General features: G+C 39.7%; 1 protein-coding gene across 1 annotated transcript in view; it reads right to left on the reverse strand.

Moving 5' to 3' along the window:
* LOC114027962 (NEDD8-activating enzyme E1 regulatory subunit) overlaps window positions 1–8631 on the reverse strand; it is a 48858-nt gene extending 40227 nt beyond the window's left edge. The window contains exons 1-3 of the mRNA XM_027842105.1: window positions 8538–8631; window positions 2188–2291; window positions 1993–2053 (exon numbers count right to left, since the gene is read on the reverse strand). Of these exons, the coding sequence (XP_027697906.1) occupies window positions 1993–2053; window positions 2188–2291; window positions 8538–8596 (224 nt within the window). The 5' untranslated portion in view covers window positions 8597–8631. The remainder of the gene's footprint in view (window positions 1–1992; window positions 2054–2187; window positions 2292–8537) is intronic.
* Window positions 8632–25376: the final 16745 nt, after the last annotated feature.

Here is a 25376-nt window from a genome sequence, read left to right on the forward strand (position 1 = left end):
TGTTGTGATAACTTTTATAACGGTTAACTTTCTTCAGGAAATTAAGAGAAGAGTCAATATCTTTATTTTTGTCCATTTCTCATTTTTCAGAATCAACAAGCTTATTTAAATAGGTCTGGCCAGAGGACACTTAATTGCATACAATGTCCCTACCTTTACCTTTTTTTCTAAGTTGATACTGATTTACCAGGCAATGATCTGACTCCATACAGACATCTGGTTCTGTGATGACTCCCAGAGAGCTAATCAGTCATTTCCTTTCTCTGATATATTCAATTTCATTTTTGGTAATATTGTTCTATTTGCCACATTTAGCACTTTCTGATGATCATTTGAAGAAAGGACTTATGATATAAAGGTATGAGGCTGCCAAACAGTCTCTAAGTCTTAGGTCTCTTTCTTTTCTTGACCCTAAGCCACATTTCTGAATAACTTTCTATGTCTTATCCTGTGTCCAACTTCCTAACATAGTCAGTTAATATTAAGATGTATATTGATTTGGTTTAGAGAATATGGAATATACTTACATCTGTATTTGTTGTGTCCTCTGTTAGAATGGAAGCTTCTTGAGAAAAGAAATAATTTGATGCTTTGTATTTGTATCCCCAGCAGCCAGCACAGTGCAAGATGCAGAGCAGGCACTTAATAATAATAATAATAATAATAATGATGATAATATTGGGGCAGCTAGGTGATGCAGTAGATGGAGCTCTGGCCTTGGAGTCAGAAGGACATGAGTTCAAATTTGGCCTCAGACACCTGACACTCACTAGCTCTGTGACCCTGGGCAAGTCACTTAACCCCGATTGCCTCACCAAAAAAGCAAATAATAATAATAATAATTATTATTATTATTATTATTATTATAATTACAATAGAGCCGACTCACTGATCCTTTAGAGAATTTTCCCATGTACTCACCCACTACAGATATTGGCATCTAACTTATCATGATCTTCATGGTGGTTTGTTTACTTAAATGAGCTCTAAGTATCACAAGGCAAAATTACCAAATAACCCACAAAATGATGCTTTTGTTTCCTGCAGAAACAAGATTAAATCTGTTCCTTCATTCACCTCAGAGAAGAACCCGTAAGCCATGCTTCCAATTGGATGCAATTTCTTTTTGTCTTTTGGTTTTATTTGCAGTAAGAATGTGATCCAGTTCCTTCTATAGTATATCCATGCAGTGATACTGGGAAAAAGATCATGTACTTTAAAGTATCGATAGTTAAATTAATATTTGTTTTCTTAGCAATTCCGCTCATCTTTTGTCACTGCTGGTGCAAAAGTAGAAAGGGCCATACAGGACCAGGGGCTTCTTTTATATGGTTTCTCTTTCATAGGTAACTGTAGCCTAAGAATTCATCACTTAGTGGCCAGTGCGCTGGTGATAATCCTTCTCCACATTTAGCTTGACTGGCTGCAGAGAGCAGAAACAATCTGTCGCCAGGACAGTACTCAAAGCTTTTTCCGCTAAGTAGAATCTGCCAGAGCTTATGCTTTACTGGAATAGCCTTTGAGAATCAAGGTTCACCTCCATGCCCCGTGCGTCTACTGTTGTTAAGACTTCTGTAGCAGTACAAACATTATTATGCCTTTTTACAGATGATGGAATAGAGGTACAGAGAAGATAATCATCTGCCCACTGTCACAGGAAACCGCAGAACTAGTACTCCAGCCAGGACTGTGGATTCCATCTCCAATACTTTCCTCTTATTCCAAACAGATTGGCTCACACTAGAGCAGACAATGCCTCACTCACATGTACTCAGACCAAATAAGATGGTGTACTTGAAAACACTCCATAAACTGTATAACATTAAATAAATGTAAAATATTATGTTTATGTGATTTGATCATATACTTAAATGTGTATACTTTATAACAAATTTGGAAGTATGCAAGATATTTTGGAATTAAAATGATTTCACAAGACAAGAAACAAACATATTCCTCCATATGTGTAATTGTGGAAAAAAGTCAACCTACTTATTTCCAGCATCTTCTCCGCTGACCTGATTTCCATCAACAATAGTAAATGAGCCAATACCTTTGGGGAAAAGAAAAGTCAAATATGTGTGTCGATATATATACATACCTGTGCATACATATTGTATATGTTCACATATACATATATACATATTTATAAAATTCCCACAGAATTGTATAATTCATATGTATTACCTGGTAATACCAGATTTTTCAGAATTTCTGTTCCTGTGGCTGTTGCATTTATCAGGCAAACATGAGCAGATTCCAAAGCTTCTTGTCCATGATCACCCCATAATCTATAAAACAAGAAACAAAAAAACTTCAAATATTTTTGAAGTTTCACACAAGGAGGCCCAAGAACTTAAAAGGCATAGAAAATTCTGAGATACACTTTACTGATTATTAACAAGGAAAGAGTATCTTTGATCTTAATGTAAATCTTCTTCCTACAGGTAATTCTTCTCTTTATTAATTAATACATTGAATATTAACAATCCCTATAATTGTACATATAATAAATTCAAATGATAAAATACAAATAAGTAAAAAAGGACCTGAGATGTATATTATTACCTAATATATCCATTTGTGTAAAAAAAAAAAAAAGCAGAGATATGATATCTGACCAAGGCTAAATGATACCTTGCCCAGTTTCCTTTTTTTTTTTTTAAATACACAAATGGGTCAGAGGGGTCAGGTAGCTACAGAATATGGCTACAAAACACAGAGTGAAAAAAAAATAAGAGCATAGTATGGATGACTGAGATGGTTAGAGTTAGATGACTGGGATACAGGGAAACAAATTTTAATGAGAAAGCCAAGAAGGGATGAACAGAACAATGATGTAATATAGAAGTATCGTTGTGTTGATTATGTAATACTACAAGCTTATCACACCACTCCCTCCCCACAACCCTTTCACCAAAGGGATCTCCCTTTGTATTATATTGAGAAAATAGAGACAATTCTCTATGAGCTCCCTCTTCTCCCCTTCTCTCCATCTCACAACCCCTTGATATCATCCCCTGTTCTCCTCCCCCTTAGTCTCTGAGAAAGTAAGATGGCCCTTTCTCTCAACAAGGCTATTTCCTTGTACCCTTTATCTCATCCCTTCTTATCCTCCAGGATTGCTCCAAGATTTATTACCTCTCTCTTGCTGATCTTCAATTTCTCCTTATCTACTGGTTCCTTCCCTGCTGCCTACAAATGCATTCAGGTCTCCGCTATTCTCAGAAAACCCTTACTACACCCTACCATCCCTTCAAACTATCTTACAGCTCTCCTCCCTTCCACTGCCAGACTCCAAGAAGTTGTCTCCATTCACTACCTCCACCTCCTCGCCACTCATTCATCTCTCAACCTCTTGCAATTTAGCTTCTAACCTCATCAATCAAGTGAAACTTCTCTCTCCAAAATTATCAATGCACTGTTTGTCACCAAAGTTAATGGCTTTTCTCTCAATCTTCATCCTTCTTGACCTCTCTGAAGCATTCGATACTCCTCACCACCCTATTGATAGCTTGGACTTATTCCTTTGAAAACTGCTTGTTCTGATTTCATAACCATTTATCAATTAAGGAATGGCGCTTATTCTTACAAATTTGAATCACTTTCTTATATCTCTTGGAAATGATACGAATCCTTTAGCTGATCAGTATTAGTATAACATAAGGCAGCTGGGTGGCATAGTAGATAGAGAGCTGGACTTGAAGTCAGAAAGACCTGAGTTTAAATCATGCTTTATCAGATAAACTTGCTTCAAATGTTTTTTCTCCCATTTAACGGTTTCCCTTCTAATCTTAGCTGCATTAAACCTACACCCTCTTTTTAAAATTAATTTTTTTCAATTGACAAAAATTCACCTTCTCTCTCCCACTGCCACTGAAAAAGAAAAACAAAACCCCTGCAATACCCTCTATAATATTAGACTACCTCTGTGACACCTGATGATGATGGCATTCTGAGGGGATATATGTATCATCTCCCCATATCAGAATGTAAATAGTTCATACTTGCTTTGCTTAGTCTCTTACGATTGCTCACTTGTGTTTACCATTTTCAGTTTCTTTTACCTCCTCTTACCTCTCCTGCTTCCTGATCTGATCTTTACATCAGGAATACTTGAAAATCCTCTTTCACTAAAAGTCCATTTTCCTTCCCATAGGATTGTACTTAATTTTGCTGGCTAAATTATTCTTGGTTATAAGCCCAGTCAGGGGAGGGGAACCTGCGGTTTCAAGGCCACATGTAGCCTTCCAGGTCTTTGGGTGAGGTCTTTTGACTGAGTCCAAGTTTTACAGAACAAATCCTTTTATTAAGGGGATTTGTTCTGTGAAGTTTAGATTCCGTCAAAGGGCTGCACTTGAGGACCTGGAGCACCACACGTGGCCTCGAGGCTGCAGGTTCTCTACCCCTGTCTTTTGCCCTCTGGAATATCACATTCCAAGCCTTCTGTTCCTTTTTATTGGTGACTGCTAAATCATGCATAATCTGGATTGTGGCTCCTCAGTACTTAAATCCTTTTTTTCTGGCTGCTTACAGCATTATTTTTTTTTCTTTGACCTGGAAGCCCTAGATTTTAGTTATAATATTCCTGGGGCTTTTTATTTCAGGCTTTATTTCAGGAGGTGACAGATGGATTTCTTCTATTTGCACTTTGTTTTCTGGCTCCAAGAGATCTGGGCAATCTTCTTATATGATTTCTTGAAATCATAAGCTCTTTTTTTTTTGGTCATGGCTTTGAAGTAGTCAGTGATTCTTAAATTATCTTTCTCTAATCTGTTTTCCAGGTCAGTTGGTTTTTATATAAGAAACTTTACACTTTCTTCTATTTTTTTCCAGTCTTTTGACTTTGCTTTAATATTCATTATTGTTTCATGTGATCATTAATTCTATTTATTCCTTTCTAATTTTCAAGAAGTCTGCTGCTTGGGTAACATTTTCTACCTTTGTGCCAAACTATTCATTCTCTTTCCATTTTTCTTCTTTCATAGTTTTCATTTCTTTTCCAATTGTTTCCTCTAGCATTCTCATTTCATTTACAGAATCATTTTTAGCCATTTTTAAAATCTCTTGCTTCGTCTCTTTTAGGAATTCTAGTTGAACTTATGCCCAAGATATGTTTTTCTCTGAGGCTTTGCCCTATAGACATTTTCAAGTCACTCTCTTCTGGATCTGTGTCTCGAGTGTCCCTTGCTACTTTAATAGATTTTTATGGTAGGATTCTTTTTTGTTTCTTTGTTTGCTCATTCTTCCAGTCTTATTAACTTCAGACTTTGTGTTAAGGCCAGAGATGTGGTCAAAGCTGCTGCTACTTGCTTCTGTATCTGCTCCTAGGGACTTTGGCTGTTCCTTGCCCTGGGCTACTATGCCTAGGTGCAAATCCCCTCCTCAGTTCACACTGGATCTATGACCCAGCATTGGGTGGATAGTAAACAACACAACTGCCAATTGGCAAATATTTCTTCCAAATGGCAAATGTTTCTTCCCCTTCAAAAGATCAGGCCCCTCTGTGCCAGATCTGGGACCTCTTCTTGCCCTGGTGCATAGATATAGGCAGGCCCTCTTTGAGTCCCTTTGCTAGAATGCTCTGTGCATTCCCTGTTCTTCATTAGACCTTATCCCCAGTGTCTATAGAACTCTGTCTGTCTGCCTGTGCTGATATGGGGTGGAAAATGACCCCCTGTGATTTTTTTTTCTTGGATTTCCCAATCAAGACTTGGTCTGTTGCATTTTCTAAATCTTTGTAGAATAGTTGTAAGGGAGAATTCAGCTATATTTCTTCTTTCAGGACTGGTCTCCTGTGGTAGCCTTCTAATTGGTCTTTTGGCTCCAGTCTCCCCTTTCCAATCTAACTTCCATACAGCTGCTAAAGTGATATTCCTAAAGAACAGGTCCGACCATGTCAGTACCTGCTCATGAACTATAGTGGCTCCCTGTTACCTGGAGCACCAGATACAAACTCTTCTATTTGGCATGCAAGGCCCTTCACAACCTGGTTCCAATGTACCTCTGCAGGATTATTAAAAGTTATTTCCCTGTACACGCTCTACAGTTAAGCCAAACTGGCATTCATGTTGTTCCTTACCCATGACAGTGCATATTCAGTCTCTACGCTTTTTACATGTTAAGGCCCAATTCCAGAACACGCTCCCTACTTACCTTTGTGCCTTTCAGAATTCCTACTTTTCTTCAAAGGTCAGTTAAATGAAACTTCTCATAGAAGGCTCTTCCCAAACCCTATACTTGTTAACCCTCCCCCCAAAAATCCCCTTCTAATTATTTTGTGTACATATTGTAGCTACTTACATGCTTACAAGTTGTTTCTCCTGCTAGGATGTAAGCTCTTTTAGGGCAAAACTGTTTCATATTTGTCTTTGTATTTCCAATGCCTAGAATGGTGTGTGGCTCCTAGTAGGTGCTTAATACGTGCTTGTTGATTGACTTGCTTTGGTGTAGCACAAAGGAAAGTACAGAACATGAAAACATTATGATACACTTTCTTTACTACCTAGTGTAATGGTGTTGCAATGCTCCTACCATACCTACTGCTCACATCTATTATCTGCATATAAGTGAACAGTAAAGTTTACTGAGGTGAAAGAAAGAGTTGGATCTGTTAACAGAGATGACAATGAAACTCAGCTCATGTTATTTGTATATTAACTCCTAATACAGTGTGGGGAGCATATTTGAGGTGAGGTATTGCTCATTTCTTTGAGCTTTATGCTTAGCACAATACATTGTACATAATTAATGTTTGCTGGATTATTTCTCTAACACATTCACTTCTGCTCAGATTGTAAAAGCTCAGATTCTAATATTAAAAGTATGATTTCAGGGAATCTGCCAAATTTGCTCTCTTCTCTCAGGGACCTGAAGAGGAAGGATTGGAAACCATACTTTTAAGCTTCCTAGAAGCAAGGAACCTTGTTTTATAAATCCTTGTATCATTCACACTGTGGAGCATAGGACCTTGCACACAATACTGAAATGCATGCATAATGAATTGCAAGAGAAAAACCCACAGGTGGAACCTAATGAAGCTACACTGTTACAGCCCCCAGACACTGGGGTAATGTTGTTTCAAATAAGTGGAAAAGGCAACTACTTCAAAGCCGATCTATAATTTTAACTTCTGAGGTTGAGGCATGGGGAAGAATGAAAAAAAGAGGAAGACAAAAAGCCAGGATGGCAGTAAAGGGTACTAGAAAGACTCCAGAGTTAGGAGCCCTAATTTCTGGCTCCAGCTCCGCTACTAATGTCAACGGAACATTTAGCAAGTTGCTTGTCCACTCTGAGCATCTGTTTCTTCATCAGTAAAGTAAGGCAGCTGGACTCATCTCCAAGGTCTTGGAAGCTGTGCCCCAGAGTGAGTCTGCCCCCCCACCCCAGCCCTTGCCTCTCATCCTCAGAGACCAGCATAGAACAGTCTGAGAATGGCTGGCAGGGCAGAGGTGGGGGAAGAACATGAGGAGGGATAAGGGTACAAAAGGCAAGTATGTTATTGGGGGAGGGAACCTCCTTTCCTAGAGGACCCTGAGATAGAAACCCTCACCCACAAAGGAAGGCAAGAAGGCACAGTGGAAGACACAGCAGAAAGAACACGAGACTGAGAGGCAGTGCAGCTGGACTTAAAGCCTGGCCTTACTGTTTGGTACTTGTACAATAAAGGCAAGTCATTCTCTGGGCATCAATTTTCCCATCTCTAGGTCTCTGAGATCTCTTCCAGTTCAGACACTCTGGGCACTAAGTTCCCTTCCAATTTTGAAAGATAATGTTCTAATGTCCCTTTGGCTCTGACATGCTATGCTCAAAGGTCTCTTCTTATTCTGACATTCTATGTTCTAAGGACATTTTCGGTTCCGACTTTTATTTTGACATTCAATGCTTTAAGGCCCTGGGCTGCCCTGGCATTCTATGTTCTGACCCTTGATATTCTAGGCCTCTGCCTTCCCTGATATTTTATGATCTGACACTCACTGCTCCCAGGCCTCTCTCCCTGCCCTGACACTCAATGCTCCCAGGCCTCTCTCTGCTCTGACACTCAATGCTCCCAGGCCTCTGTCTCCCCTGACACTCAATGCTCCCAGGCCTCTCTCTGCCCTGACACTCAATGTTCCTAGATCTCTTCCTGCTCTGACACTCAGTGCTCCCGGGCCTCTCCTTGCTCTGACACTCCATGCTCCCGGGCGTCTCTCTGCTCTGACACTCAATGCTCCCGGGCCTCTCCCTCCGCCCCTCGATGCTCTCAGGCCAGGACCCTCTTCACAGTCCAGGGCCCCACGAGGGGGGCGGGTCCAGCCTGGCTCCTCCCCAGGAGCTCGGGAGCCTGGATGACAGCTCAGTCTGCCGGTGGCGTGGGGCAGGCCGGCAGGCCGCGGCCCGCTCCCTCCCGCCAGGCCGCTCCCTCCAGCCGGCTCCGGCTCCGGGGTAGGCGGGGCCCGGCCCGAGCCCGGCGCTCTTCTGGGATGCCCAGCCCGACCCAGGACTCGGCCAGGTCTCGGCGGAGGCCCCTGCCGCATCCTCCCCTCCCGGCTCACCTCAGCTGCCGGTCGTACTTCTGCTCCTTGGACAGCTTCCCCGCCTCCGGCTGCGCCATCGTCCCGCCGGGCCTGGCCTCACGCCTGCTGAGCTCCCGCCCCGGAGGAGGGCCAGGCACCACCGCGCCGGTACACCAGGCTGCCCCGCCCCCACCGCGCAGGCGCACTACAGCCCAGGCCGGGATCCCCAGCCTACGCGCAGCCGTCCAGTGTGCCCTTGCGTCGCCACGCAGCCGCACTTTTCAGGCTTTCTTTTCACCCTACAGGTTCCCAAATCTACCAGCAGGGGACGCTAAAGGGCCGCGCACGCGCGAGGGCTTCGATGGGTACGCCGGGGTGTACACCAATATTGCTGTGTACAATGTTCTCTTGGTTCTGCTCACTTCACTCAGCATCAGTTCATTTAAGTCTTTCTAGGGTTTTCTGAAGTCTGCCTGCTCATCATCATATGAACTGCTTGTTCATATCCTTTGACCATGTATCAATTGGCAAATGACTCTTATTTTTATAAATCTGGCTCAGTTCCCTATATATTTGAGAAATGAGGCCTTTATATGAGAAATTTGCTGCAAAGAATCAGTAAACATCTATTAAGTACCTACCATAGACCAGGCACTGTGCTAAGTGCTGGGGAGGCGAAAGAGTCCTTACCCTCAGGGACCTGCTTACAGTCTAATGGGAGAGACAACAAGCAAACAAATATGTTACAAACAAGCTACATAAGAGGTAAACAGGAAATAATTAAGAGGGAAAGCACTGGAATTAAGAGGGAGTGGGAAAGGTTACCTGTAGAAGGTAGGCTTTAGTTAGAACTTACAGCAAGTCAGGGAGGTCAGTAGTGGGAATGGAGAAGAGAGAGCATTCACAGTATGGGGGACGGTCAGAGACAATTCCAGAGCTGCTTTGCATAGTTTCATTTCTTGTCAAGCTTTAAGTAAACTTGTTGTTACCTCCATGGCTTTTTGCTGTTTTATGTGGTGATACGACTCAAAATCTCTCATCACTTTTCTTCCTGAGATTTTATAAACTGGTATACATCCAAGTCAGTATTCCAACAGTTAACACAACTTGCAACAAGCATTTATTGAACACCTACAATGTGCCAAGCATTTAATAAATGCTTGTTGCAAGTTGTGTTATATGAATGTGATGAAATACTATTATGCTACGAGAAATGACAGAGACGGGTGATTTCAGAAAAATCTGGGAAGACTTATATGAACTGATGCAAAGTGAAGTGAGCAGAATCAGGAGAACACTGTATACCGTAACAGAAATATTGTAACAGTGATCAATGGTGAAAGACTTAGCTATTTTAATCAATGTAATGATGCAATTCCAAGGAATGAATGATGAAAAATGCTATCCAAGCATCCAAGAATCAATGAATTCTGAGTGCAAATGAAGCATCTCTTTTTTTTTTACTTTCTTCTTTTTTGTCTTTTTGGCAACATGGCTGATATAGAAATATGTCTTGCGTGACTTCACATGTTCAAGTGATATCATATTGCTTGCCTTCTCAATGGATGGGGGAGGGGCTAAAGGGAGTGAGAGAATTTGGAATTCAAAATTTTAAAAACTGAATGTAAAAAATAAAGAAATAAAGTTTTTAAGAGTTTATCAATTGTTTGATTTCCTGAGGCATTTAGGGGTAAAACTAGAAGGAGAACAACTAGCAGGAAAAGTGGGAAAGAACTACACAAATTTTATAAATAACTCCTTTTGCCATCAGTTACAGTAACACCGCCACATTGGCTTTAACATCTTAGTTTCAGATATGTTGCATGAAGAAGTGGAAATAGTGCTAAAAATATGGGGAAAGCAGCTGAACTAAACCAAGATTATACAGAGAAGAGATTTGTGCCAGAAACACCATAATTTTGAGGATCTAGAGGGATCACAGGGAAGATACCAAAGGCTTGGGGGAGAAAAAACCTCAGACCTTATTATACTCCCTTCCAAAAGTCAAAGAGAATTCAATTCAATAAGCATTCGTTAAGCACCTGCTGTGAGCCAAGAATGCTTTAGGTATTGGAGATACAAAGACAAAAATGAAAATAGTCACTGCCCCTAAGGGGCTTACAGTCTACTGGATATCAGTCATCCTTGACTCTTGTAGTTCCCACCTTTACAACATCTCTTGTGCGAGTCCTCTTCTCTCCACCCACAAAGCCACCACTATCCAGGTACAGGCCCTCATTTCCTGACACCTGGAATATTGCAATAGCCTATGGATTGATCTCCCAGGCTCAAGTTTCTCCCCATTCCAGAATATCTGCCACTCAGTTGTCAAACTCAACTGTCAAATGATCTTCCTAAAAGTGCAGATCTGTATGCTAGTCTATCAATTCAAGTGGTTCCTTGTGATCTCCAGGGTCAAATATAAAAATCCTCTGACTTTTAAAGACCTTCACAACCTGACCCTTCTCTACCTCTCCAGTCTTTCTGCAGTTTATTCCCCTGCTCAAAATCCATGATCCAGTGACACTGGCTTCCTTGCTGTTCCTCCCACATAACATTCCATCTTCTGACTTCCAGAATTTTCTGTGGCTGTCCCCCATGTTTGGAATGTTCTCCCTCCTCATCTCTGTCTCCTGGCTTCCCTGGCTTCCTTCAAGTCCCAGCTGAAACCCCACCATCTACAGGAAGCAGGAAGCCTCTCGATTCCCCTTAATGCTAGTGATTTGTTGATTATTTCCAGCTTATCCTATACATCGTTTGTACGTCATTTTTTTTGCATATAGTGTCCCCCATTAGACTGTGAGCTCTGTGAGAGCAAGAAGTGACAGCCTTTTATCTTTCTTCAGATTCCCAGAAGACACTTAGTACAGTGTCTGGCAAATGCTAGGTCCATAAATGTTTATTGACTGACTTACTGACTGAACATCCAGATAAGGATTCAAGAAAAAGTAACCAGTGAGGGAAGGTTGGGAATAAAGTAGGGGCAGTTTGTCCTACTTTGCTTTACTCAGAGGTTAAAATTTATAGTCTGATTGTATATGAAAAGTCATCATTTTTTTTTTAAATACAGGTTGCTTTTGGGAGAGGCCTTTAAAGTTTGGGACCCAAGGTAGTTGTCTCTATTTCATCTACTCTAAAGATAGTTATTTGTGTATCCAAATATGACCATCTGAACATTGCCTTTACTGTCAGACTTGGTTGAGATAATGGCTAGTCTTGCCAAACTTTTTTTTTCTCCTCATTTAAATTTTGTGTGTGTATGTGTGAGGCAATTGGGGTTAAGTGACTTGCCCAGAGTTACACAGCTAGTGAGTATTATGTGTCTAAGGCTAGATTTGAATTCAGGTCTTCCTGACTCCAGGGCAGGTGCTCTATCCACTGTACCACCTAGCTACCCCATTCTCCTCATTTTTTTAATGCTTTGTTATTAGGAATTGCTCCCTGGGTAGGAGAAGAGAGAGGTATAAATTTGGAAATGAAGATGATGTGGAAAAAAAAAGTATCAACAAACGTTTTTTAAAATTTGGGCACATGGAAGTCAACAATTTATTAAGCACCTACTCTGCACGTCACTGTGCTAAATGCTGGAGATACAATGACAAAACCAGAACAGAACCTGCCCTTCAAGAGCTTGCATTAAACTTTGGGGTGGGAGTGGGGACTTGCAGTAGATTTATTGTTTCCCTAAAATGAAGTTAGCTCTCCCTTACAGGCAGTTGGGACTATCTTTGATGGGTTCTCTCAGTTATTGGGTCATGGAATCCTATTACGAAGAGGAAGAGAAGAAAAAACTGTGTCAACTCTAAATGAATTCATAACAATTCCAACTTTCGGATTGGATCCCTCTACTCTGAATTTAAGGCACCCTGTGGGTCCATATCCACTAAAAACCATGTGTTACAAGCCCCTACCAGTGTGTTTACCTTTAATAACTAGTCAGAGGACTTAATTAGTTCAAAAGAGAGGTATTTCATATAATAATATAGCAAAGAAAGTATCAATAAAAGGTTGCCCACGTAGACTAGGGTGGCGCAGCGGAAAGAGCACCGGCCCTAGAGTCAGGAGGATCTGAGTTCAAATCCGGCCTCAGACACATAACGCTCACTAGCTGTGTGACCTTGGTCAAGTCACTTAACCCCAATTACCTCACCAAAAAGAAAAAAAAAGAGTGGACAAAGGTAGGGAGCACATACAGGCAGGCACCCACAGAACACATGGGGCTAGGCATGTGCATGGAGAGATAATGCAAGTAGGAAATGCAAATGGCCACGGGACACAAAAGGAGGGAAACACATGTAGGAAACATCTGTGGCTATGGCATGAAGGTAAAGTGATGATTCACACGTGTCCAACATACACACAAGAAGGGGAAGTTCTTGCCTTTAATGCTGCATGACTGCTGTTGTCTTCTGGATTAATAGATTCTAGTCTGTGAGACAATATGCAGACAACTGTGTACAAACAACCTCTATGTAGGACAAATTGGAATTAGTCAGCAGAATCACCAGCATGAAAGGGAATCTGGAGAAGTTTCCTATAGAAGATGGAGTTTCAGCTGGGACTTGAAGGAGGCCTGGGAAGCCGGGAGACAGAGATGAGGAGGAAGGGCTTATTCCCAACCTCCCCTACCCTCACTGCTCCTCTGTTTAGTACATAATCTCTGCTGACCACTGCCAGGAACAGGTCCACTGTGGTGCTTGTCTCTTCTTCCAGTTTCTGGCTTCAACTTTAGTCCATGGTTACAGTGTTATCTCTTTCTCATGAGAAGAGTGGGTTCTATCGCAGTCTTTCAATTAAAAATACTGTGGTTTTAAAAAAAAAGTAGACTTAATAGAAAAGTAGCAGCTCCAACTGCAAACCAACAAAGGCAGGTAGGGCGAATAGAGAAACCGCCTTACCTGGCAGAGATACTTCTAGCTAAATAACTAGTACCTCCAAATCCAAAGCTCAAATCTTTAAAACTAGAACTTTGTTCTAGGGCTTGGGTCTCTCTGTCAGAGATCTCATTGTACCTTTAGGTAAGCATTCAATATGCTTTCTGGTTTTAGCCTCCAAAGCCTGGAGCAGTGGTCTTGATGAGGTCTAGAGGTTTAGGGGTTCTGTAACTGTGAGATCATGACAAGCAAATCCTGCCTGAAAGAATTCGACCCAAGCCTTCTTTCAGCCAAAAACAAGGTTTATTAAAGATCCGCCATGTTGCCAGACTCTTGAGGAATCTAGGAGTCTGAAAGTTTTGGCTAGATTCTAAGAATCTGAGCAGTGGCTAGATTTTAGGAATCTGAGCACCTTAATGGAGACAAGATGGACTTTATATACAGAAAGATTGTGGGAGGGATCTAGGAGTGGCCAAGTAGTTTGGGGTGATTGGAGGAGGGGTCTAAGGAAGATCTGAATGGGAGTGGCCAGTAAACTGGGGTGAACAGGACTCCTGGGACCTGGACAATGGAACCTAGCTAGGATTAAATGTGGGAAATGGCTGGGGGCCATAGGGAGGGCTAGGCTAGGTTAAGGGTAACAGAATTGGGAGACTGGGTGTAGCCACAAAGAAAGGCCAGTTGATGGGATTATTGCCTCAGGCAAATGCCAGAGATTTAGCCACGTGGAAAAGTCCAGGGTTTTTCCTTTTTGGGATTTAGCTCCTATCCACATCAGTATCAAACTCAAATAGAGGGTCACTAAACCACATGTATCTCTGTGGGTGCATATTGACTTAGAAAACCACATATTAACATTATCTATCCTTTATTATGATTTTACTCATTTTGTTAAATATTTCTCAATTACATTTTAATCTGGTTCAGGCTGTGCTCAGGAGTTTTGTGGGCCCAGTGTTTGATGCCTCAGGCCTAGACTAAACCAAGTCATCGTCCTTGGAGATGCTAATTTTCCTAAAAATTTCCAAGGCTCTTGGAGTCCAGGATTCCCAATTTCTCAATTCCAAAACATGTTTTGCTTTCCTAAGAAGGTGTGGGGAGGGAAAGGAAGGAATGACACGAGATCAAACCCCAGAGAACAGAGTGAAGTCTTTTCTACCAGCCTAGTCACATTCCTGACTTTTATACGTATATATTCCAGCAAAGTCTTTCTAATTTTGGACCCCCCCCCTTTACTAAAGTAGGATTAAGTTTTTTAGTTTCTGATTTTCATCTATCTTTACCATTGGTGATAAGCCTAGTTCATAAACCCAAATTAACCCAATATCTTATAAATCAAAATATAGAATCACAGAGCTGAAAAAAAAAATCAAAGGTCATCTGATACAACCTCCTAACACAATGCTAGAATTGGCTGGTGGTAAACACTGAAGGCCCTTCCAGGGAGTATGCATCTCTGGAAATTTACAGAGACATGATGACGAATTTCTGACTGCTTCTCATGGAAACTCATTGTTGAAGAGTGTGCGTGCTTTGAAGTGATAAATAGATCCCCTCTTTGGCTTCTGAGTTGGAAAGGCCAATGACTCAGTGGACATTTTAAATGGCTACACAACTTCCAGCTTGCCCTTTCTGGCTTCAGCTCTCTCATGTGGCAAGTAGTGTGCTCTTTTTAAAAAAATTTAATTTAATTTTCAGTTCCAAATTCTCTCACTACTCTTTCCTCTCTCACCTATTGAGAAGGCAAGAAAAAACAAAAGTAATTACAAATAACTATAGTCATGCAAAACAAATTTTTGCATTAACCATGTTTTAAAAAAAAAAAAAAGGCTAGAAAAAAACATGCTTCAGTTTGCACTCTGAGTTCACCAGCTCTCAATCTGGAGGTCAATAGTATGTTTCATCATGAGTTGTTTGGAATTGTGATTGGTCATTGTGTGGATCAGAGTTCCTGAGTCTTTCACAGTTGATTATCTTTACATTATTGCTGTATAAATTGTTCTCTTCACTCAACAGCGATTCATATGAGTCTTCCCAGGTTTTTCTGAAACCATCCCCTTCATCATTTCTTACAGTCCAATAGTATTCCATTACATTCACATGCCATAACTGGTTCAGCCATTCTCCAATTGATGGGTATCTCTTGAGTTTACAATTGGTTGCCACCACAAAAAAGTATTGCTCTAAATATTTTTGTACTTATGGGTCCTTTTCTTCTTTCTTTGATCTCTTTGAGGTGTAGACCTAGTAGCAGTATTTAGGAGTCAAAGAGCATACATAATTTAATAACATTTTTAAGCAAAGTTACTTATTGTTTTTCCAAATCACTGAACCAATTCACAGCTCCACTGACAGAGGTGCATTAATATACCTGTTTTCCCACAACCTTGCCAGGCATTTGTCATTTTCCCTTTTTGTCATTTTAGCCAATGTGATGGGTATCAGGTAATACCACAAAGTTGTTTTAATTTTCATTTCCTGGGGCAGCTAGGTGGCACAGTGGATAGAGCCCCGGCCCTGAAGTCAGGAGTACCTGAGTTCAAATCTGGCCTCAGACCAAACACTTGACACTTATTAGCTGTGTGACCCTGGGCAAGTCACTTAACCCCAATTGCCTAAAAACAAAACAAAACAGAAAAAGAAGATGACTGAACAATTAGATGCAATTAGATCTGGTATTAATATTTAATCTGGTTCTAACACTTACTGTTAAGTGAATTCTTTGAGGAAGCAATGTGACGTAATGAATAAAGATCTTGTGACCCTGTGTGACCCTGGGCAAGTCACTTAACCCCAATTGCCTAAAAAAAAAATCATTTCCTCAATTATTAGTGACTTAGGCCATTTTTCCATATGACTATTGACAGCTTGTACTGCTTCTCTGAAAACTGCCTATTCATATCCTTTGACTATTTATCAGTTGGGGAATGGCTCTTATTCTTATAAATTTGATTCACTTCTCTACATATATGAGGAATGAGTCTTTATCAAAGAAATTTGCTGTAAATTTTTTCCCCTCAAGTTTCTGCTTTCCTTCTAATCCTGGCTATGTTTTGTTTGTCCAAAACCTTTTTAATTTAATGTAATCAAAGCTATCCATTTTACATCCAGTGATCCTCATCATTTCCTTTTTGGTCATAAATTCTTCCCTTAACATCTTACATCATACACAAAAATAAAGTCAGAATGGGTGCATGATTTAGATATAAAGGCTGATACTATAAGCAAACTGGGAGAACAAGGAATAGTTTACCTGTCAGATCTATGGAGAACAGAAGAATTCATGACCAAACAGGAGATAGAGAACATCATAAAATGCAAAATGTATAATTTTGATTACATTAAACTGAAAAGTTTTTGTGTAAATAAAGCCAATGCAATCAGGATTAGGAGGGAAGCAGAAAACTGAGAAAGAATTTTTACAACCAATGTCTCTGATAAAGGCCTCATTTCTAAAATATATGGAGAACTGAGTCAAATTTATAAGAATACAAGTCATTCCCCAATTGATAAATGGTCAAAGGATATGAACAGACAGTTTTCAGAGAAAGAAATTAAAACTATCTATAGTCATATGAAAAAATGCTCTAAATCACTATTGATTAGAGAAATGCAAATCAAAATGACTCTGAGGTACCACATCACACCTATCAGATTGGCTAACATGACCAAACAGGAAAATGATAAATATTGGAGATGTGGGAAAATTGGAACACTAATGCATTGTTGGTGGAGTTGTGAATTGATCCAACCATTTTGGAGAGCAATCTGGAACTATACCCAAAGGGCTATAAAAACGTACATAGCCTTTGACCCAGCAATAGCACTTCTAGAGCTGTATCCCAAAGAGATCATACAAATGGGAAAAGGACCCACATGTTCAAAAATATTTATAGCAGCTCTTTCTGTGGTGGCAAAGAATTGGAAACTGAGGGGATGCCTATCCATTGGGGAATGGCTGAACAAGTTGTGGTAAATGAATGTAATGGAATACTATCGTGCTATAAGAAATGATGAGGAAACAGACTTCAGAAAAACCTGGAAAGACTTGTGTGGACTGACGCAGAGTGAAATAAGCAGAACCAGAAGAACAATGTACACAGTAACAGCCATGTTGTGTGATGACTAACAATGATAGACTTAGCTCTTCTCAGCAATGCAAGGATCTAAGATATCTCCAAAAGACTCATAATGGAAAGTGCTGTCCACATCTAGAGAAAATTATGGAGTCTGAATGCAGATCGAAGCACATTATTTGCTCTTTTTTTCATTCTATTTTATTTGTTTCTTCTTTCTTGTGGTTCCTCCTATTGGTTCTAATTCTTCTTTACAACATGACTAATGTGAAAATATGTTTAATAGAAATGTAAATGTAGAGCCTATATCAGATTGCACATCATCTTGGGGAGAGAGGAGGGGAAGGAGGGGGAGAAAATTTAAAACTCAAAATCTTATGGAAGTGAATGTTGAAAATTAAAAATAAATGAATTAATTAAAAAAAAAATTCTTCCCATATTCTAGATCTGACAGGTACATTTTCCCATGCTCTCCTAATTTGCTTATATCATCCTTTATGTCTAAATCATGAACCTATTTTGAGCTTATCCTGGTATAAAGTGCAAGAGGGAGATGTTGGTCTATACCCAGTTTCTGCCAGATTGCATTCCAGGTTTCCCAAATAGTCAAATAGTGAGTTCTTGCCCCAATAGCTGGAATCTTTCAGTTTATCAAACACTAGGTTATTGTGTTCATTTGATTGTGTATATTGTGTACCTAATCTGTTCCACTGAGCAACCTCTTTATTTCTTACCCAATACCAAATACATTGTTTTGATGGTTACAATTTTATAGCATAGTTTGAGATCTGGTACTGCCAGGCTCCCTTACTTTTCTTTTTTTTTTTTCTCATGAATTACCTTGATATTCTTAACCTTTTGTTCCACCAAATGAATTTTATTCTTAATTTTTCTAGCTCTACAAAGTAATTATTTGATAGTTTGATTAGTATGACACTGAATAAATAAATTAATTTAGATCATATTGTCATTTTTACTATATTGATTTTTCTCCAATTATTTAGATCTTCCTTTACGTGAAAAGTGTTTTGTAATTATATCCATATAGTTTATGGGCACTTAGACTCCCAGGTATTTTATACTGTCTATAGTTATTTTAAATGGAATTTCTCTTTCTATCTCTTTCTGCTGGGGTAATATACAAACATGCTAATGATTTGTGTGGGTCCATTTTATATCTTGCAACTTTGTTGAAGTTGTTAATTGCTTTGATTAGTTTTTTCGTTGACTCTTCGGGTTCTCTAAGCGAACTATCATATCTTCTGCCAAAAGTGATTTTTTTTTCCTCATTGGCTATGCTTATAACTTCAATTTCTTTTTCTTGTCTCATGCTCTAGCTAGCATTTCTAGTTCGATATTGAATAGTAAAGGTGATAATGTACATCCTCGCTTCACTACTGATCTCATTGGAAAGTCTTCTTGCTTATGTGTTCTTCTTTATATACCCTATGAGGAAGGTAAAGGATTTTCTTTCTCCCTACCCTGCTGTTCCACAGGGAGTATGGAATGAATGAAGTGAGCTTACCCTTGAATTTCTAGATGACTTTCCTGCTTCTTATTTCCTTTCCTGCATAAATGATTGAACATAGACCTAGAGGGTCTGTGTCTATGTCCGTGTCTAGGCTTGGAAACAACCTCATACATTTGAGAGGCATAGAGGTCCTGGGTGCAATTAGTTGAATTGACTGGTGGCAGAGGAAGCTTTTGCAGTTGGAGAGAATGGCCAAAGCCAAGAAGATTGGCCCAAGCCTGACTATTTTACCAGAAGATATATCAGGAATTATTTGCACAATATAGAGCGAAGGGATAATGAGAAATACTTAATCAGTGGTCTTATCCAGGGGTGGGGAACCTGAGGCCTCGAGGCCACATATGTTCTTCTAGGTCATTGGGTACGGCCTTTTGACTGAGTCCAAGTTTTACAGCACAAATCCTTTTATTAAGGGGATTTGTTTGGTGAAGTTTAGATTTAGTCAAAGGGCCACACTTGAGGACCTAGAGGGCCACATGTGACCTTGAGGCTGCAGGTTCTCCACCCATCCCACAAACTGCTTTATGGTAGGTCTGATGAAATTAAGTATCCCAGCAGATTGTAACACTAATTATAAGTTAAGTTGCTGAATCTTGCTTTAAGTTTATTTTTGTCAAAATTGAGTATTCCATGGTTAGCATTCCTTTATTGTATAGAAATTAATACCTGTCCTTTATTTAATTCATATTATACATTGAATACGTTTTTAACTCCCCATTTTGGGGAAACCCTAGACATAACCCTAAACCTAAGATTTAAATAATTTGTCCCAAGGGTGCTGGTGTGGGAATTTTACAAGTTGAAGAATATGAAAAAAGGGAACCTAGTGTCATTCTCCTAATCTTCTTCTCCCCCAAGTAAGGGTGAGAATTCCATGGGATTGAACCCAAACCTGGTCTGACTATCTGAATCCAGATCAGAGGGTCCCTTTAGTGGAGAAAGAAGTAGTATAGTGCCCTCACCCTTGTGGGCCCAACAACAGTTCTTCAAAATCAACACCCTTTAATCCATCTCCAGATGTTAATTCATAATGTTTGAAGATTTCTAGTCACAAAGAATTCACCCTCTCCTGAGGCAGCCTGTTCCATTTTCAGACATTTCTAATAGTTAGGAACTTCATTCAATCCAACAAGCATTTATTAAATGCTTACTTTGTACAAAGAAGTTCTGCTTTATATTGAGCTAAAGTCTGCCCAGTGCTCCTGGTTTGGCCCTCTGGGACCAGGCAAAACCAAGCTCATCCCTCTGACACTTTCAGGTACTGGACAAGATGTTCTCTTACTAATGATTCTTTTCTCAAGGCTAAACATCCACATTCCTTCAATCAGGTTTCATTTGGCCTGGTCCACCATCTCTTGCCATCCTGCTGGCCTTCTTTTAGACACACTCCAACTTACCAATAAAATGGATGTAACACCACAAATTGAGTGTGATCAAAGCAAAAGACCACGGGACAGTGACTTTTGTCCTCCACTATCAGTTAAGATAACTTAAGAACCTATCAACTTTTTGTTCTGCCATGTCCTAATATGGACTCAATGTTCACTAAATATTGTGGAAAAACCGGTTAATCTAGAATCTAAAATTGTGTTATTTCTTCCTCTTTGTGAATCTTGTTGCTTTTCAGATTATACCAGGAAGGCTTTTTTTTTTCCTTCAGCCATGATGACAAATTGTTGCTGAGTTATCACTATTGTCAAACATTTATTTGTACCTACTGTATATAAAAATTTATAGCACTTGCAGTATACTTATATAAATCTTTATGAATCTTCCTTGGCCATTCCTAATTTTAACTCAGTGAAGGAAGATGATGGGAAAACAAGATCTCAGAGTTTCACAGGACTTAGGTTTTTATGGTGCTATATTTCTTTTTCAAATTGGAGTCTCTGAAAGAAAAGATAATAAAAGCTACTCTCTAAATATGGGCATGTCATAAGCTGTATGACATTGTAATATCTCATAGTTAGGGACTTCAATATACATGTCAATGTCCCCATTAGCACGTTTCCCTCTCAGATTATCAACCTCCTAAATGTTCATGACCTCCAGATCCACCCTTCATACGTGACCATCATTCATAACTGTTGCACCTCCATTATTCAGAATGCCAAAATTCCCTCCAATGATGATCTTATCATTTGATCTCTCCCTCTTTCACACTCTTTCTAAACCTATTTTTTCCCTACTTCATTGACCTTCAGTCCCATTATACCTCCCTGTTTTCCCAGTCCATTACTTTTTCTTGGACCTTACTTCCATCAGTTAGTCATGAGAACAAACCCCAAAATCTGAAATAGTTTTTTTTAATATTTTATTTTCCCAATTACATATAAAAATATTTTAAATTTGTTTTTCAAAATTTTGAGTTCCAAAACCTCTCTCTTCCTCTCTCCACTCCCCCCTTGTTGAAAAGGCAAGTGATTTGAAATAGGTTATACATGTATAGTCATGCAAGACATTTGAAATAGTCTTAGAAAGAAATTTATTTGATCATTTGGTAGAAGAGAAAAGCTGGAAGAAAGCTCCCTCCTCAGTCTCTGGGAGGTTTACATTATATAAGGTTTCAGAGAAGAGCTCCAGCACACGAACTGACCCCCAAGTAGCAGCTAGGCTATTTTGTAGAAAGGGCAGTTCCCCGGCAAGGTCCATTGAGCTGTATATCAGTAAGTATAAACATTCACATTTGAGGAAACCAAAACACATGCATTGGGTGGACTCAAAACCTGGGTGAGATCCAAGCATTCTCCGTAGCCTTCTGGCTTCCCTTGGAGCATCTCTGAGGTCAGTCAATTTCTAGCCACATCAAGCTAGATTCAAACAATATTAATGAATAAGGTTTTCTGAACAATATCATAAAATATTCCCCTCCAATCCCCTCTTTGGGGCTTATTAAAACCCAATATTCTCAGAAGCAGAGAGCATAATACCAGAAGCAGGGAGATGGGTTATGGTTTCAAAGGGAGTTCATTAAAATAACCCAACTCAATGGTATCTTACTCACTACCTATCTCATCTAGAGCTTGACAGAATTCCTTTAAGTGGACAGTTTGGTGACAAACTTTTCCCAATGTCTCATCATCAGAGGGATCAATTTAAATAAGTCTCAGGGGCCGTAAGTCAATGGACTTAAACTTACACAAGAAAATAAGTACACTGTGGCCAGGAATATCACAAAGATCATAATTCCATTCTTCCTTCAATGTCATAAAAGCTGAACAAAGTTAGTTAAGCACAGTCATAATCTCAGACATCCATCCCTTAAGGAGACACCCTTAAACAGGCTTTATAGGTAACTAAGTCCAGCTACAGATTAAACTGCATTTAGAGAATGGATTGATTGAGAGGGGAGATTTATATATCACCACTGTAACCAAGAAAACTCAGCATCAGAGAAATCCTACCTTACACAGTTAGCTGGGGTAGCTGACAATTAACTAAATCACTTTAGGAAGCTCAAACTTCCCTTTGGATTCTACTTGAAGCATGTCAAACGACTAACCTCATTAATCCCTAAGTCATGTTTTGGTCAGGTGAGGTTAATATAAACAGAAAACAGGCTTTCAGTTAACCAAAAACTTGCAGGAGGAATGGCCCTGATTCTCATACAATCAAAAAGAAAAAAAAAGGAATTTGGGCATACCCCTTTTGCAGGCCAACAAACACAATGAAACATTAAAGCTAAAAGCAATGCAATAATAATCACCAACTGATTACCCATTCCCAACGTCCATTTAATCAGCATACTTCATCTTGAGTCCCAGAGGTCAGATGTAGTCATATGGTCTCTGGAAACATCTCTTAGAAATTCTGGAATAGTCCTTGTTCCAGGGTATCTCTAGAGGGTGCTCTTTCTAGCACAGTCACTCCTCTGGTTCCAAGTCATTTGCAGAGATTTCCTAAGTAATACTGCTAAAAATCTGCCAGTAGTAAGACTCAAAACAATTTGGTTCAGCTCAGTTGTGTCTGACTCTTCCTGACCCCATTTGAGGTTTTTCTCGGCAAAGATACTGGAATGCTTTGCCATTTCCTTCTCCAGCTCATTTTACAGATGAGGAAACTGAGGCAAATATTGTTAAATGGCTTGGCCAGGGTCACACAGCTAGTAAGCGTCTGAGGCCAGATTTGAATTTAGGAAGATGAGTCTTTCTGACTCCAGAACTGGCGTTCTGTGCACTATGGCGCCACCTAGCAGCTGGGAATCAGTAAAAGACTTTTGAAGGAGGTGGTTCTTTAACTGAGCTTTGAAGAGAGCTAGAGGTGACAAGAGGTAGAAAGGATTCTAGGAATGAGTGTTGTTCAGTTGTTTTTCAGTTGTGTCTGTGACCCCATTTGCAGTTTTCTTTGCAGAGATACTGGAGTGGTTTGCCATTTCCTCCTCTAGCTCATTTTACAGATGAGGAAACTGAGGCAAACAGGGTTAAGTGACTTGTGCAGGGTCACACAATTAGTCTCTGAGAATTTGGTTTTCCAGAAACTAGTTCATGTGGTGAAAACCAGCTCAAATCTTATAGAACTAACTTAATTAAAAACAGAGCTATAAGAACATCAAATTAAGAACTCATAATTTACCTGAAAGTTCAGAGAATTTCCTTTTTTACACACTGTTTTTTCTTTACATCATTACTTGAACCCTGTTCCTGATATGGACAATGCCAGGTGAAGGAAGAATCTTAAATTAATCCAGAAGGGCCCTTCTGTCTCTTAATATTATCAGAAACTTCAAGAAACATTTGAAAGTCAATCATACATACACATAATTATACACACACACACACACACACACACACACACACACTCACACACACACACACACACACAGCTGCTCAAGGATCCAGAGATCTCTACTCCCAGCCAGAGCTGCCTAGGAAGTTTGCATAGCACAAACAACCACTGTCCTTCAGAAACTAGTCTTTGACACCCACTTTTCCCCAACATAGAAGCCAAGGAGTTAACTACTTATAAGAATTTTGGTGGGTGGGTGGGTGGGTGGGGGAGCAGCTAGGTGGTGCAGTGGATAGAGCACTGGCCCTGAAGTCAGGAGGACCTGAGTTCAAATCCAACCTCAGACCAAACACTTGACACTTACTAGGTGTGTGACCCTGGGCAAGTCACTTAACCCCAATTGCCTTTAAAAAAAAAGGATTTTTTTTTTTGAGATTCTTTGGATTTAGCTTAACAGTTCCAACCCAACACAACCTGGAAAGGTTTTCATCTCCTGACTCCTCTCCCTAGTTTGGAAGTCTCTCTCCCACCCTCCCTCCCTCCCTCCCTCTCTCTCTCTCTCTCTCTCTCTCTCTCTCTCTCTCTCTCTCTCTCTCTCTCCGTCCCTCCCTCCCTCCCTCCCTCTCTCTCTCTCTCAAAGAAAATGTTCCTCAAACAAACCAACTTCACATTCTTTCAGTGCTGCTTCCAGAAAAGTGTCTGAAGAGGTGTGATATTGTGATCATAAGCTGCATAATCAGAAGTACCTCGTTCTTAGAGAAAATAATCTAATCTTGTTTTCTCAAAGTGAAGTTTACTAATCCATTAAAATTTTAAACTTTTATATCTTTATCTTATCACACCCTTCCCCCTTTTTTGAGGATATCTTTATATCATCCTGAAAAAATGAGATACTTTAAAGACTTAATCTTATATACGAATATATGCTTAGGGAATGGCAAACTTAAGAACTCATGTATCTAGTTGCTTAGGATGGGAACTTAACCACAAATTCAGATTAAAAACATTAAGATCTTTCGAACTTGTATCCTATGATAATAATTCAGAAATGTTTTAGTATTAATCTATTAATTCATAGATTTGGTAGTACAAAAACAAAAACTACAGATTACCTGCTATGATCATAGTAACTCACTATGAAAGGAAAAAAGAGATACATAGTTATAGCAATATTTTTTCTTTCTTCTTAATTAAACAATTTATTTATTACTTTTTAGTTTTCAACATTCACTTCCATAAGATTTTGAATTTCCAATTTTCTCCTTCTCCCTCTCCTTCCCCCTCCCCAAGACTGCGTGCAATCTGATATAGGCTCTACTTAAAACGTTCATCTTAAGCATATTTTCACATTAGTCATGATGTAAAGAAGAATTAGAACCAATGAGAGGAGCCACAAGAAGAAGAATCAAAACAAAACAACAAAAGAAAAGGAGAGCAAATTCCATAGTTCTTTCTCTGGATGTGGATAGCATTTTCCATCATGAGTCTTTTGGAGTTGTCTAGTTATAGCTGTCCCTTAAAGGACGCACAGACTGACCTGACATAAGTGTAACAGGGTAAAAACTACCTTAGTTCTGTTTGAGTTCAGGTAAAAGTCATAGTTAATAGCCAATTTTGCAGCAAAGTTCTACATTATTCACAAGGTATCTCAGCCAGATTCAGAATTAACTAG

This window comes from Vombatus ursinus, unplaced genomic scaffold, assembly GCF_900497805.2.
Source record: "Vombatus ursinus unplaced genomic scaffold, bare-nosed wombat genome assembly UNPS02014864.1, whole genome shotgun sequence".
Taxonomy (NCBI): Eukaryota; Metazoa; Chordata; class Mammalia; order Diprotodontia; family Vombatidae; genus Vombatus; species Vombatus ursinus.